The sequence below is a fragment of the Sander lucioperca genome, chromosome 24 (assembly GCF_008315115.2).
Source record: "Sander lucioperca isolate FBNREF2018 chromosome 24, SLUC_FBN_1.2, whole genome shotgun sequence".
NCBI lineage: Eukaryota > Metazoa > Chordata > Actinopteri > Perciformes > Percidae > Sander > Sander lucioperca.
In genome coordinates, this window is record NC_050196.1 from 10,603,322 (window position 1) to 10,618,274 (window position 14,953).

At 40.2% G+C, this 14,953-nt stretch overlaps 1 protein-coding gene across 3 annotated transcripts in view; it reads left to right on the plus strand.

Annotated features, from left to right (window-relative positions):
* The first annotated feature begins 6,147 nt into the window (after window positions 1-6,147).
* LOC116044544 (rho GTPase-activating protein 6) overlaps window positions 6,148-14,953 on the plus strand; it is a 78,175-nt gene continuing 69,369 nt past the window's right edge. For 2 of the 3 annotated variants that reach the window (XM_031291806.2, XM_035998497.1), the window contains exon 1: window positions 6,148-6,861. In XM_031291806.2, coding sequence (XP_031147666.1) covers window positions 6,370-6,861 — 492 coding nt within the window. In that variant the 5' untranslated portion in view covers window positions 6,148-6,369. The remainder of the gene's footprint in view (window positions 6,862-14,953) is intronic. The other variant, XM_031291805.2, reaches the window with a different exon arrangement.

Here is a 14,953-nt window from a genome sequence, read left to right on the forward strand (position 1 = left end):
CTTTTTATCACGAATAACAATTAGAAATTTAATTTAAAACATTTCTTTTCAATTTTTTATTGAGATTGTTATGGATTGGGAAATATATTTTAAGTGCATTATGATGGCAGGTACAGTTTAATGACTGTGTAACAACACTATTATGACTAATAGGACTTGTATGACAAAGACGTGGGTGAAGTGAAGAAACTCCTCAGTTGTGGTCCGGAAACTCTGCACTCATCTGGGAGAAACAAGAGAAGAACGTCAGTTTATTGGATCATTCTGGTTCAATAACTTTGTGTCCATTTATTTTTCTTAAGAATGAATAAAAGTCACAGAGACATAAGGTAAAAACTGAATGGGTTGTCTTACTTAACAAGTTGTGTTTTGGGTCAGCACTCCAGATACCCAAATGGATGTGCACAAGCACAGAACGTTTTTTTATGATTCCTATGTCCCTTTGAGAAAAACCTCAGTTGTTTCTCTTTTTACATAATACATTTTAATTTTTAAAAACAATTTCCTAGGTAGAAAATAAAGATTGTTGTGCTCAGAAGGTTTTATGTTAGTACAGGAACTTATTGGGTGTTGTAGTTCTGTATGTTTTCAGTTGTATAATAATGTGGCACTTATGTGCTTAACATTCATATTGCAGGGGAATGTGGATTGAGCTACTGTTTAAGCATGTGGTTACTCTGCTCAGAAAAGTGCTACACACATAAAGCTCTTGTAAATATAATATGCTACAATAAACATACACATTCCGCATGCATGACTACTTTTACTTTAGATACTTCCTGTACATTTAGCAGCATATAAAAACATCTTAAAAAGCAGTCAAATAAAATGTTTATTCATGAAGATTGCACTGATGTGAATCATGCAGCAGCACAGTGCACAGCAAAGACAGCTCCCTGTAACAATATTTCACTGCAGCCTGTCAACACATCACTGGTGATGCAAGGTTTTAAATGTTAAAGTTTGTTTTCCTTTCTTTCCTTTTTTTAGGAGTGTCTCCTGCCCATGCAATTATGTACAACAATGCTACCTGTATCAAAAAAAAATATTAAATTGGATAAATCTACGCACTATCGTTGACGTGTATAAACATAAAATAAGGTACTAACAGTTTTGTAAGGATTATGCAGCCATTTAAAAGCATTTTTTCCAAGGCATCAGTATACTGAGCAGCAAATAACATAAGATAAATATGAAGTATAGAAATGAAATAGTGATTTATTTCAACAATGTGCGTATATTTGGCTCAGCCATTCACGGCCCCACTGAGCCTCTTCAGATCCTTTCTCCTCGGCAGCTGGAGTGGATGAGGTCCTTCTATCAGACCCTCTGTGCTGTCAGAGGCTGGAGGGGCGCAGTACGAGCCCAGGCACTCAAGTCTTGTGGCAAAGTAGTGAGTCAGAGCCTCACTGAGCTCACAGAGCTGTCTCAAAGATAACCAAGTTACCGTCTGCTGTTACTGCATGTCCGTTTGCTATGCTAGGATGGCTTCTGCTGTTGTAAACCTGAAGAATTATTTTTTGCAAAGTTAGATTCACTTAAGATAACTAACATTTTAAAAGCCATCTAAAGAAAGTAAGAGGGTACAACTCGCCTCTTTAGCTGCCTCTAGTAGAGCTGCTGCCTTCTTGCTGCCTCCTGCTTGCCAGTCTGCTGCACCATTTTATAAAAGATGCCATCTGGATCTTGAAGCATGGCATCATAGGCATGGAATTTCCATGCATCTAGAACCTAGAGACACAAATATTTTTCAGCAATTATAAAAAATCGGTTTGTGTGAGAATTTCCCCCCTGCTTCCAGTCTTTATGCTAAACTAAGTGACTCGCGGCTCTAGGTCCATATTTAATGTATGGCCATGAGAGGTATCAATCTTGCTTCAGCTATTGCTTTTTTGCCTGTATTTATTTCTGTTGCAACAATGGAATTTCTACACTAGGGATCAATACATGTCTATCCTGATCTTAATTCTTGTGTGTTTTCGGCACACGCTCCTCAAAATGGTGTCTATAGGAAAGTAACGTTATGCAGCAGTTGCAAACATCTTGAGTGTAAACCCCATGCTTTAAAAAAAATAAATAAGTACTCTTCTAGAATCTATGAGTAAGACGACTCACCAGTATTCTGTCGCTGTCTATGATGGTGTTGAGATGATGAGCGATGGCGAGTATGGTGCATTCTCTGAACTTGTCCCGTATGGTTTTCTAGATCAGTTCATCAGTCCTGCAGATATATATACGGCACATGCATTAAAGATAGGGATGCATTTTTTGACTATAGCATGACTTTTAAAGACTTTTTTTTCAACAAACTATACTATGATTTTTTTATGACTTTTTTCAACAAACTATGACTTTTTCTCACTTTTTTCAATATACTGTAGTATACCATGACCTTTTTATCACTTTTTTCCGACATACTATAGTATGACTTTTGTATGATTTTTTCGACATACTATGACTTTTTTTGTCCACCTCAGCCTGCTAGTATAGCAGCAATGCTCTCCTTAATGACAGTACACCAGTACACACTACACCACTCTGATCTGACACCCGGGTTAGCAAAATACACAGATTCACTAAACGCAGACAATATCTCAGGACCTTTCATATTGGATCAATAATACACAAGCTTAAGATGTCAGATTAAATAGCAGCTGTTATTTCAATGTGTCAAAACATTTTTATTCAACAAATATAAGTATTGGACTTGGTATCGGTATTTAAGGACTCGGATTAGGGCCAAAACAACTTCATCCTTAACAGATATAGCATTGTTTTGAATTGTATTATTTAAATTACATTGTGACTTTAGTGCTTACTGCAGCCAAAAACAGAGGTATTATGAGTCTCTGCAACAGAGGCTTTATGCACCATGTTTGTCCCATGCAACAATTCTGTTTGTATTAGTGGGAGTCTTTGTAGGTCTTTCTATCCTGACATGACCAAGCATCCTACAATATTTAACAAGACTTTTTGCTTGTTTGGGTGATTTTCTGCTGCTGAACTAAGCAAACAAAACTGCCATTTCCACACAGACAGCTCTTTGTTCTGTTTTTGAGTCCACATATTCAAACTCCCAGTAACTTCCAGGCACTTGTCAGTCATACACTGCTTTTTTCCTCTGCTATCCTCCTGGGCTACAATAATAACTGTCAATTTCATACAATGATCACTAGCCTAATGTGTTAGTCTGTTGTCTGGTTAAAGTGCACTCTGCACGTGCCAGTTTTAACACACAGCTCGTGTTTACCTGAGGAATGATGGACATGTTCTTGTGCAGGTCGCGGAGGCTGATCTCAGAGGTCAGAACACCATCGATGTAGATCTTCCCCTGAGGCTCAGCCAGGAGGAAGAGAGCCAAGACCAGAGAGCTTTTCCCAGCACCCCTTCTACCCGCATTACCAACCTGACACACAGAAAAGCAGAATCCGGTTTAATATATAAACTTAGGTTTAACATGATGATAAATGAAAGATGTCTGACCTTGTCTTTGGGTCGGAACAATGTTTTCAGGTTCTGCAGCACTAGCGGTCCTTCAGTGCTGCAGGAGAAGCTGACCTGGTCAAAGGTCACCAGGCCTTTGCTGGGCCAATCAGGAGGGGGACGCTTCTGAGTTTCCCAGGGTGCCTCACTCTCCAGTTCAGTGTACTCCACCATCATCTGAAGACAGTAGAGATTGGGGCTGAATGAATGATTAATCAAACACAAACCGACATAGCAATGTAATATAACACACTTAAAATCAGTTCTGCTGCTTTCTGTATTCTGCTAAAATACAACAAATTGCTTGTTGAATTTTAAAACAACATAAAAACCCATCTCCACCATTATTTTATTGAACAAATTAAACACTGAATTGAATATAAAAAGCACCATTGAAAAAGAACGAGTTACATTTTAACGTGTAGTTTTCTGCTGGTACTCTCAGCTATTACAACAAATCTCAGTGTCTTTCGAGATATGTCAAAGCCTTTTTTCGCGATGTGTTTATTGCACCAGTTGATCTTGCGATAACGATACCGAAACGATATTGGCTGATCGGAGCAGAGAAGTAATGGTAGTAAATAAACAGCGTAGGTTTCGGTTTGACCGTGAATAAATGCTGCAGCTCATCAAGACCCAAGTGAAGTTCCCATTCCAAGGGCAGTTGGCTAGACTGAGCCAGAGAAAGACACTAATGCACATCTATCTGTCCATCTTCATACATCGTGTACTATTTGTTGCTTTGTTGGAACATTTATGTATGTACATCTTCTATTCCCAACATTTCACAGAACACTAAAGGCGGCATGAAAAACGCAATTCAATAAGTTGAAATGGTCTCTCAAGGACACCTTACTAGTAGTGCAATTTCAAACATTTGCCAGCAGATGTCAGTATACGAGCACCAAAAACTCCGAGGTGCCCAAATTCTTTCATATAAAGGGCCAAAAAACAGATGAAAGGCCAAGGGCAAAAATAAATGTTGATTACAGTAATTATTGTAGAGTTTCAGAGTTTAATCATTTAAGACACCTGATTATTTGTTGGGAGTAACACATCTGGAATATCCTTTGTCTTTCCACCACATATGTCTTAAACAGATAAAAATAGACCCTGTATTACTGGTTTATTGTTTCCTATTTCGTATATAGTTCTACAATTTGATTTTGTTTGTTTCCTGACCTTTTCATTCATATCTGTCTAACAGGCTGGGATAATGAAATGCACACTGATCCCTGGCACAGGAAACCATGTCTCTACTGCTGTAGTTGAATCTAAGCTCATTCTGCTTAAAATGGTTCAGTAAGTGCTGCTCTACTATTGTATACCAAATATGGACGGACAGCGCGTATGGAACGTGACTGACCTGTAGCCCTGTTGATTTATTCTCCTTCCCCTCGACCCTCACCAAGTCTGATATATTTTGACAGTCATGTCAAATGATCACTGTTTCACATTAACTGTTGTCCATGGTTATGCATATACAGTCCTGCAATGCCCAGATTATGATGAAGAGCTTGAAGGCAGCAAATTGAAGTCAAGAATGCTGCAAGGCTCTATACTTTCAAAATCTGTGGTATGGGAACATGTCTGTACAATGTCTTTGCAATTATGCACTATTGTTGTATGACTGTTGTTTTGGGCTTTTTCCCCCAAATGGAGAAGGACACGGTTCAGAGCAATAGTGCCTCAAGTGCTGGCTTCTTTCCATTAACTTTTTATAAACTAATGCAAAACACCATGTTTTCTTTCTATAATAACCTGCTTCTGTGTTTTCACCAGTCTGTGGTTTCATTCTTTCCCCCCGCAGACTGTTTTTAGAAGGGTCAAATCTATCACAGCTGTTATCAGTGTCATGTCATGCTGTGTTGTGTGTATGTTTGTGTGTGTGTCATATGGAGCAGCTTCATAAGCTCCTTTATCAGCCGTCCGGCACCCTCCTCTCCAGACTCCTGCTGTCTCTTTTTATTTTCCCATACTTTCACACACTCGGACACACACTCTGTGTCTCTCTCTCTCTCTCTCTCTCTCTCTCTCTCTCTAACACACACTCACACAGCCATCTTAACACACTGACATGACTGAGCATCTGTGTAAACAAATGTTGAGAATATAGCCACAGGTGTATAAAGAAAGAAATTGACTATTAATCCTATGGCTCACTTATTGTGCAGCTAATAATAGCACACAGCAGGCTTCACTGATGGCCTATTATTGCCAGACAGCGAAGTGGATTAATGGGAGACAAGGATTAATACGCCTATTTTCATCCCTGGCTAAATCATGTCTGTCTGTCTGTGTGCATCACATTCTTCCCGTCTGATTATGGTGGCTGTCTAGCCTAATAATTAGCTTTTTGAAAATGAGCTTATTAATTACAGAAACTCATCTCACCCATTTTAATTGCAAAGGCAAAGTTGTGTAAATTGTTTCAGGCAAATACGGATAAAATTATGCTTTTTCTTAATGGATTTTGGTGGATGAGATTAGTGAACACCCACTGACGATCATCTGGAGGTCATTTACATTTTATCACCAAAGAAAAAGAGGTGCCATCGGGGTCTAAAGTTGACTTTTCAAATGTAAACTCAGCTGGAGAGTTGAAAAATAAAACCTTCCTAAAAAAAATTAATAATGTCTTCTAACCCTCCCCCCCCCCACACACACACACAGTCTTCTCACTCCACTCTAGTTTGGGAATGACCAACGTGCAGGGAACTCGCTCTTTCTTCACTTTGCGCAGCGATGCAACACATTCCAGCGCCACACCAGCTTCTACTTGGACCTTCCTTTTGATGGGGAAACACTAAACTTGTCTTATAGCTGTAGGGGAGCTTTAGAGGGACGCGTTGAGCAGCGCTCATATGAGATCCAAAATAAGGAGACATGTCTGCCAATCAAGGACTTCTCAACAGCGTCTTCTCCTGCTCTTCTCCTGCCTCCAAAGCCATAACCAAACGGAGGCTACGCCAAACCCGGAGCCTGGACCCCGCTATTATAAGACACGACACCGAGACCGAGGGAGTGAGTGGCGCACCGTTTTCTGGAGCGGCGGCTGCGGACGCAGGTGTGTCTCCGGAGCGCTTGGCTGTGAAACCGGCTTTACGCACCAAGATTCCGAAACTAAAGGAGCCCATAACCCCATCTCTCTCCTCTCCTTCCATACCTCTGGATGTTTCTCCATCCTCCAACTTCCACTTTGACTATGATATAGAGAAACGTGCCAAAAGGAATACCGCCGGGGATTTACCGTTTCTGGTGAGGGCGCCCGGTGTAGCGCCGTCCGGGAGCACCGGCACTCTGTTCTCTCCGCGGAGGTGGCTTCAGAAGAAAGTGCAGCCGTCCAGCTCTCACGCTTACGTTGTGTGGAAATCAGAGGTACACTTTATTATTATTATTATTTTTTTTAACTTTGATTCCAGTGCAGTGCATACGTTTCTTCTTATGTGGTTTTAAATTCAATCATGATGCAGGTAATTTGTATTCAGTGCAATGCTGAACATATGGACATCAGGCAACCAACAAGGCAAAGATCCTCGGTATTATGGACACATACTAAAATGTATGCTGTATGTTAGTATAATTGAGGTCCAACTCCATCCCTTGATTTGAACCAGTAAGTCTACTCTATATGACAGCTTCTTGAACAATTAGAAAAAGTAATCAGCAGATGTTTATTTCTGCTAGAAGCATGGCATCCCCACTGCATGACAGAAGACACATCAGCTTAAAATCTCTTTTCAGCACAGCCAGACTGGAAAATGCATGTTTTATCCTTGAACCTAGAAAGTTGCCTGGAATTTTACTGGGCCTCGAATCAGATATCATGACTTGAGGAGGTGTGTGTGTGTGTGTGTGTGTGTGTTTGGTGTGTGGAGATGGTGGAGCCTAACTGGAAGATTTATTGGTTTTTGAAGAGGGAGTGTTGACCCTGCACTGACATCTGCACCTGGAAGCCGTCCAGTATCAAACCACTACAACTGGAGCAGTTGTCTTGGTCTTGCCCAAGGGCACAATTAACAGGGGGAAGGGGGAGCACTGACTCACTTCTACCTGGATTTGTTTCTTGTGTTTTCAGTCCTTGTAAGAGTCACACTTTAAGTACTTCTGGGAAAGCTAAAAAAAAAAAAAAAAAACTCTTATGGAGATCGAAGGATAAAATAAATCCAACTAAAGTTTTTCCCTCAAAATCTTTTTTTTTCTCCTACTGTGTCGTCATTGGGCTGGTTCAGCGTTTGTCTTCATACAGGCTTCAAATTGAGTGTGAATAAAGCCCCTGACACACCAACCCGACGGCCGACCGTTGGCAGAAAAGGCAGTCGGACTGATCATTCGGCTCCCCGAGGTCCAAAAAGTGCCTCAGAACACACCAAAGTGACGCCGACTTGACTGTATGTTCTGCGCGTGCGCGAGACGTAATACGTCTCCATAACAGCAGGTGGCCCAAAATGAAAACCGGCAGCTGATCGGACAAACGCGTCACGTGGGTCTGGCTGCTCCCGGATTTTTCAACCGGGCATAATGGTGGCTTCATTCGGAATACGATCTCATATTTTACGAATATGTGTTTCTGAAAACATTTTAAGCGAGAAATGGGCCATGCAGTTGCTGAATCTGTCTTCATTTCAGATCGACAAAAGTTAGTTTAAAAGATTTTCATCAGATTTTTAGAGGCTTAGTCACGCTCATCCTGCTCGTCATTTCCGGGTTAGCACTCCACCAATCACATTGGTCATTGAGTCCGACTGCCCGCCCTCCGACCCAGCAAGTCAGGTCGGCCAAAATGAAGGCCGACCGCTCCTCGGATGGACGACTGCACGGAACACACCGAACAGACTCAAGTCACTGACCTCGCCAGACTCTCCAACGGCCGATTATCGGGTTGGTGTATCAGGTCCTTTAGGGGAAGGCGGTGTATGAAATCCTTACCAAAACATACTTAGGCAACTTACTTTTAGCGGGGGTGCGATTGGGGGAGGGGGGGGGGCTTCATAGGCTGCATTTTCGGCACAAATCCACATGCACTGGTGAGAAGGTATAATAATTTCCCTAGTTTCTTGTGTGGACTCTTTTTCTGTCATTATGTATTTTGCTTATGCAGCAGGGCCTGTGTGTGCTGATGTGAGGGACTTAAGGACACATGGCCCGGGACTCGGTTCTCACGACTGCGAGTGGTCACAGGGTCAAAACCATGTGGCCCTCAAACAGCTCTCCCATCATTTCCTATCTCAAAGAGCGGCTCCAGCTTCACTCTCTGCACTTTCTTGCATTGTGCCTCTCTTTCTCTCCAACACACACATCCACAGTCTCTCTCCTCCCTCTAGGAGATGTCAAGAAGCTCTCACTGAGCAGTTTCCCACCGCTGCAACTCTGTTTTCCCTGCTGATTCCCCCCCTGCTACGGCCCACCGAGGATAACATGAGGCCATCGGTTTGGAGTCATTAGTACAATCTGGACCATGAAGTTATTGCACCTCAGAGTGTTTTTAAAAATACTGAGCCAAGAAGTGTTGCTGGTCTGCTGGGCCGTAAAGTAAAATCCTGAAATGAAGTGTAAACAAAGACTTTATGTTTGGAATGTACTGGACAATGTGCTTTTTTTAAATGCAAACCTATCAAGCACCCAACATAATAAACAGCAGTTTTATTTAGATATCTTAATGAAGGAAAGGTTTTACATAGACGTACATGATCTTTTCCCACAGCACAGGTCGATCAGGTGAAACTAACTACTTTTAAAGGTTATCAGAGGGACTTTGGTCCAGAGGAAATATTTTCAATTTACACATTGCCTACACACTGGAAGAGTATTGTTTCATGTTAAAATAGCATTACTTAATTTCCATGCAGCAAGCAATTTAATGGCCTAATTCACAAAACACTCAAATAAGCATGATTATATTACATTTTTATTTACATGTAGGCATACTCCCATATAGGCCGACAGACTCCAGGGACCTTGGGCACATGCCCAGTTTATCCTCGTCTTTGTTGTTTTTTCAAATTGTCCCCGTTTTGTGTAATGTATTTGCTCACTGTCTGGCTATCAAAATGGTTCCAGCTTTCAGCTCCATTACTACGTAATGATGAAATAACTCAAAAGATGGTGGCGGTGAAATGATGAATCAACTTTCTGCAAGTTAATTTCCATAGCGGGCTGTTGCAGCAAATAGCTGCATGATGGCCGAATCACGATATATAAAATCCTTTATATATACTGAAACCACCAATTGTTCACAGACTTAAGCAGCTTTTGAAATAGTTTTGAACCATTACCAGAATACAGTTAGGTCTCAATTCATAGGAAGGGATATAAAAAACAGCATTAGTCAACTAAAGACATTGTCTGAAGTTTATCAATACAGAAAGACAGTGTGTGTGTGTGTGTGTGTGTGTGTGTGTGCGCGTGCGTGTAGGGCAACCTGTGCTGATAAGTCTCGTACTATGCCTTTTTAAGGAGGGAGACATGGACGGAGAGGCAGAGAGAGAGAGAGAGAGAAAGAGTGGAAGGAAGAAGAGGCAGAAACACAAGTGGAGGTGTAATGGTTTACACAAAAAGCAATGTTTGACAGTTATATTGGCCATGATTGCTTAATAGCTATTTTTCCATGATGAGGTTGTTGATGTTGAAAGACAAAAAAAAAAAAAAAGAATCTTCTGAAAGTACCCTCTGTGTTGTTACAGCAGGAGGGTCAGTGACTGGAAATGGTTCTTCTTGTGGAGTGGTTGATTTTGGATTTTGGATTTTTTTGGGTGTCAAACCCACCTGCTCTTGCAAAACAGCACAAGTATAAAAACATTGTAGGTTTTTTTACAGGAACACACAGGAACACTGAACGGTCTTTCTGCCTTTGCGACAATATCTCGCTCATATATGCTTACACAGACGCACAAAGGCTCGGAGAGGAAACAGTGGTCGGCTAATTTAATCCTGGTTGTTTATGGGGCGCCAGAATGTTGACATCGTACAGTCTATTTTAGAGCCACTTACCCTAATACTTCAGAAGAGGGACTAAGTGAAAAAAAACATTCCAAAATGAGATCTCCACCATTTAAAAAAACACTACAACTATTGCAAGTAAATGGTTGATAACAGTGGAATGGTTCATTGTGGTCAGAGCTTTGTGTTCTGGCGATGTAATCTGCATGCATTCACAAGCGCAATCATGCTGCTAACACATAGTGGAGTTAGAGGAAAAGTGAAGGAAAGGAAAAAATGAGTCTGCTTGCTCTGGCCTCTTGTAATTTAATCAAGTAATGTTGTTAGTCGTGAAGGCTAAAGAGCTGCTATTAGTATGCAAAAAGTGTTGATCCCAAACTTGATCTGTTTTGATTGGTTTAGTGAAACCCACGATGATACAGTGGGTGGTTATTTCTGTGTGTTTGCACAAAGCAAATTCCATTTAAATATTTACTTTGTAACTGAACCATCGTCATGGCAACTGGGAATTTGGAAGATCACTGTTTCTATTTCCTACTTGAGATGAATTTAATGTAATGGTTCTTTTGGTTTTCTGAGCAGCAAAAAAAAAAAAAAAAAGGTTGGAATCATTCTCGCAAAAGCAAGTGAAGTGGAAGAGAAAACACATCATAAAAACCCCCCCGCCCTGCTACACCCCGCATCGTCCCGCTACGCACTGAACTGCTACAATTATTATTTCTAGTGGTTCCACTATCTTTATTGTTACTATAACTGCCGCTGTTCATCATTCCAACTGCTATAATTATTATGAATCATATTTCTCTATATCTGTATATCTGTATATCAGTGTCCAAACCGGCAGTGACAGATGCAGCCCACCAAGACCCTGGGTCTGTCTGAGGTTTCTACCTAAAAGGAAGTTCGTCCTCACCACTGTTGCACCAAATGCTTGCTCGTGGGAAATTGTTGGGTCTTTGTAAATTATAGAGTGTGGTCTAGACATACTCTATCTCTAAAGTGTCTTGCGAGAACTCTTGTTATGATTTGATACAATAAATAAAATGTAATTGAATTGTTTATTGAAGTGTCAGTATTTGACTGGTGTCTTCATCCGGAATACTAAGAACAGAAAATTACTTTGCACATCTACAACATGAGACAGGTGCGTCAGAGAGGGACGGGTACGTCAAAAGTTGCAAAGAAACTCCTGCACACTGTCTAACTTGCAAAGATAAATTTAATAGCTGGCAACGTTTTGTTAACAGACTTTCATCAGGCAAAAAACAAAAAAAAACATGAAGGTCTAGTAACCAAACGTTGCCAGCTATTAGATTTATCTTTGCAAGTTAGACAGTGTGCAGGAGTTTCTTTGCAACTTCAGTCGGAATGCTGATTTAGAATCGCCATTGCTGACATGTTACCATTCTTAAAATTCTCTAGATGCCCCCATGTTGATTTATGTTTATGCATGATTGCTGAACTACGTCAGAGTTGTCAGAGCTCAGAGAAGAAGTAGAGAAACACACTTTGAGATTGGTCTATTGTTTACTTCCTTAGGATCATTAAGTATGTTTTTTTTGTCTGCACTTCCAGTAAAAGTGCTACAGAAAAACTGGAAATCTTTCCTTTAAAAGTAACATTTACTTCATTCTCCAATGTTAATAACTAAACACAACTATCACTAGTATCCTAAATCAATTGGAGACAGTTTGTTGGCTATTGAGTAGAATTTTCTGTGTTGCATTACTGTTATATATTCTGATAGAACCCCCTCATGGTATGTGAAATATCTAATAAATTAACATTTGTGTTCCAAGCTTACTCATCCTGTAAAAGCGTAAAAATTCATTTATCAGAAATCATGCATGTTTTGTGAAACATTTCAGTATGAACTGCTGAATATGTTGGCCATTGCTTATGCTATGAACCATAAAAACTGGGGCGTTGACACAGGTCATGGCTAGTTGTTAGGACTTTACATAAGTGGTCCACATTTTAGTGTTTCTAACAACATTTGAAACACAGTCTGAGCATTGGAAATCAACACTGCAGCTTCTAATCAGAATTAGTAGGAGAGACTTGTCACTGGTCACTTGTTAGAGTGGATTTTAACATTTTGTTACCTTTGGATTGCACCGAGAGATTCTCGTGCAGAAGCCCTTTGGCAGCTCTAACATCCAGACTGAGGACTAAAGGTCATCGAGCCTTTGCTGTCAGACACTCATGGAGGATGGCAATTTAATGTTTTATGGCAAAAAGAAAACCCTGTCTCCATTGCTATGCTCTATATATACCATATATCATATTTTGAGACGAGACTGTCCTCCTCTAACCTAACCCAGTAGTTTTTTGTGCCTAAATATAACTAAACTGCGACCGTGTTTAAAACCGCAGCGTTACGTTCTGTGGTTTAAATATGAAGATTGCAAACGCTCCTGTGGGTTGTGTTTCCTACCACTGCTATTAGGGGTGCTAATTTATGAGCCGTTTTAGAGGGTGGGAATGACTTATATCGCTGTATGGTTTGGAGGACTTGTTCTTTGAGACAGACCGTGACTGTTTAACAATGTTCGGTAGAACATTCCTTTAAATCTCTGCTTAACAGAATTGCCTTTACTTATGACAATACTCTTGCTTGGATTTTCCCCCTTACTTTTGTCCATCTTTGTTTGCTATGTGCTTTTTCTGACATTCTTGTCATTGTTTGCTGCTTTGTATCTTTATTTTGAAATGCTCTCTTTGGGGCTGGGTCATTACCAATTAATCATGCATATCACTTCCTCTCCCCTATTGTTTCCTGCTCACCTACATATTCACATTCCCTTCATTGCCACAAAACAAGCTACACATACAGTATATAGTTCAAAACATGTTCGGTCCCAGGCTTTTATGGTTAGTTGCTGCATCATCAATCACAAACACTCAGGAATGAGACAAATTTACCTATTGAATTGGTTCAATGACTCCAATGGAAAAAACAATGGGGATAAACATATCCACTTCTCAGCAGCTGAAACTGTACATTTGAAATTCATATATGTAAGATTCCCTTTGCAATATATTTTCTCTACTCTAGGAAATGGAGAGGCTTGAACTCGTGAACCTAACAGCTTTTCATTTTGCTTTTCCTCCCTGATTTCCTCCCTAAGTTCCCTGAAAGTGAGGAGGCTGCGCTGGAGGAATAAGACTTTGATGGTTTGACGTCTTTGGAATGCTCGTACCAAAATGCACACTAAAAGCAAATTTGCATACTACCTTGGGCAGTTCAGCCAAGATTTGCAAAGTCTCACCAATTAAAATTTTGGTTTAACTAAACAGTATCACTGTAGCAAAAGAGCAGAGTGAGTGGACCGTAATGTAGATCAAGGAATCAAGTAAAGGATGTCATCACGCTGTTGCAAGAGCTTCTGTCAAAACACTGAAACTGTGATGCAGTACAGGTTGACTTTTCTTGGCTTACAGCAGTAGTTTATGACTTGGATCGGTTCACTGTAGTCTTAAAGTCACAGTCTCATCTGCTGGGAGTGAAAGTGAACAATATATTTAAAGATCATCTTTGAATTCATGCTGTTCCCGTTAGAAATGTCTATTATGTTAGGGTGGATTTTCTCTTTGCATGTGTTGTCTCATCAGAATGAGTTATGTGGTCACTTTGAAGCTGCAAAACACACACCAATGAACCTGTTGTTTCTTGCTGCGAAACATTCCTAGTTATGGTATAGATGACCACTCTGCAGCATGTGCTAGTACAGTTCCCCTCAAGGGAAAAGCTCTGGATTTCTGAATGTGGGTCTGCATGCAGCTGTAGTTTGATTATGGTCCTTATTAAGTTTAATGGGCCTGGTTATTAACATGTACAACCAACTGACAGACCAGAATGTCTGTTTTCAAAGGCAGAACAGAAATAGACTTGCTAGTTTAGAGTAATACAGACACAGAGTACTGTACTATTAAACATGCTATTTCAGCTGAAGTAGTTGCATCTTAAAAGGTGCTCTAAGCGATGTTGGGTGACGTTACTTCTTTTTTTTAATATTTTATTTTAATTTGAGACAATACACGAAACCACAAGTGATACAAGACATAAACAGACAGAGACATAAATACATTTTTTTTTTTTTTAAATTAAAAAGCTAGTCAAATAAAACTAGCAGTTGCAGTGCAAAATTAAATATTTCATGTGCTTTTTCAGTCACTTTTTAAATTCCTACCCCTATACATATTACTCTAGATCATTCTTCTTTCAGGTATAATTCTAATGGGGACCATTCCCTTACAAAAACATCGAGCGTATTTCTTAGTACATGTGATAATCTCTCCAATGGCAAGATGGACATACATTTTTCATACCACACTGTAATAATAGGAGGATCTTCGTCTAACCATTTATGTAGTATTGTGAGGCGTGCAGCATACAAAGCGACTCTAAGAATGTACCTGTACCTACGATCACAATTGGTATCCAGTCCCAGTACAAAATGGTATGGATTTAGTGGAATATCAAACCTAAAAATGTTCTTGATATCTTTTTGGACTGATAGCCAGAAAC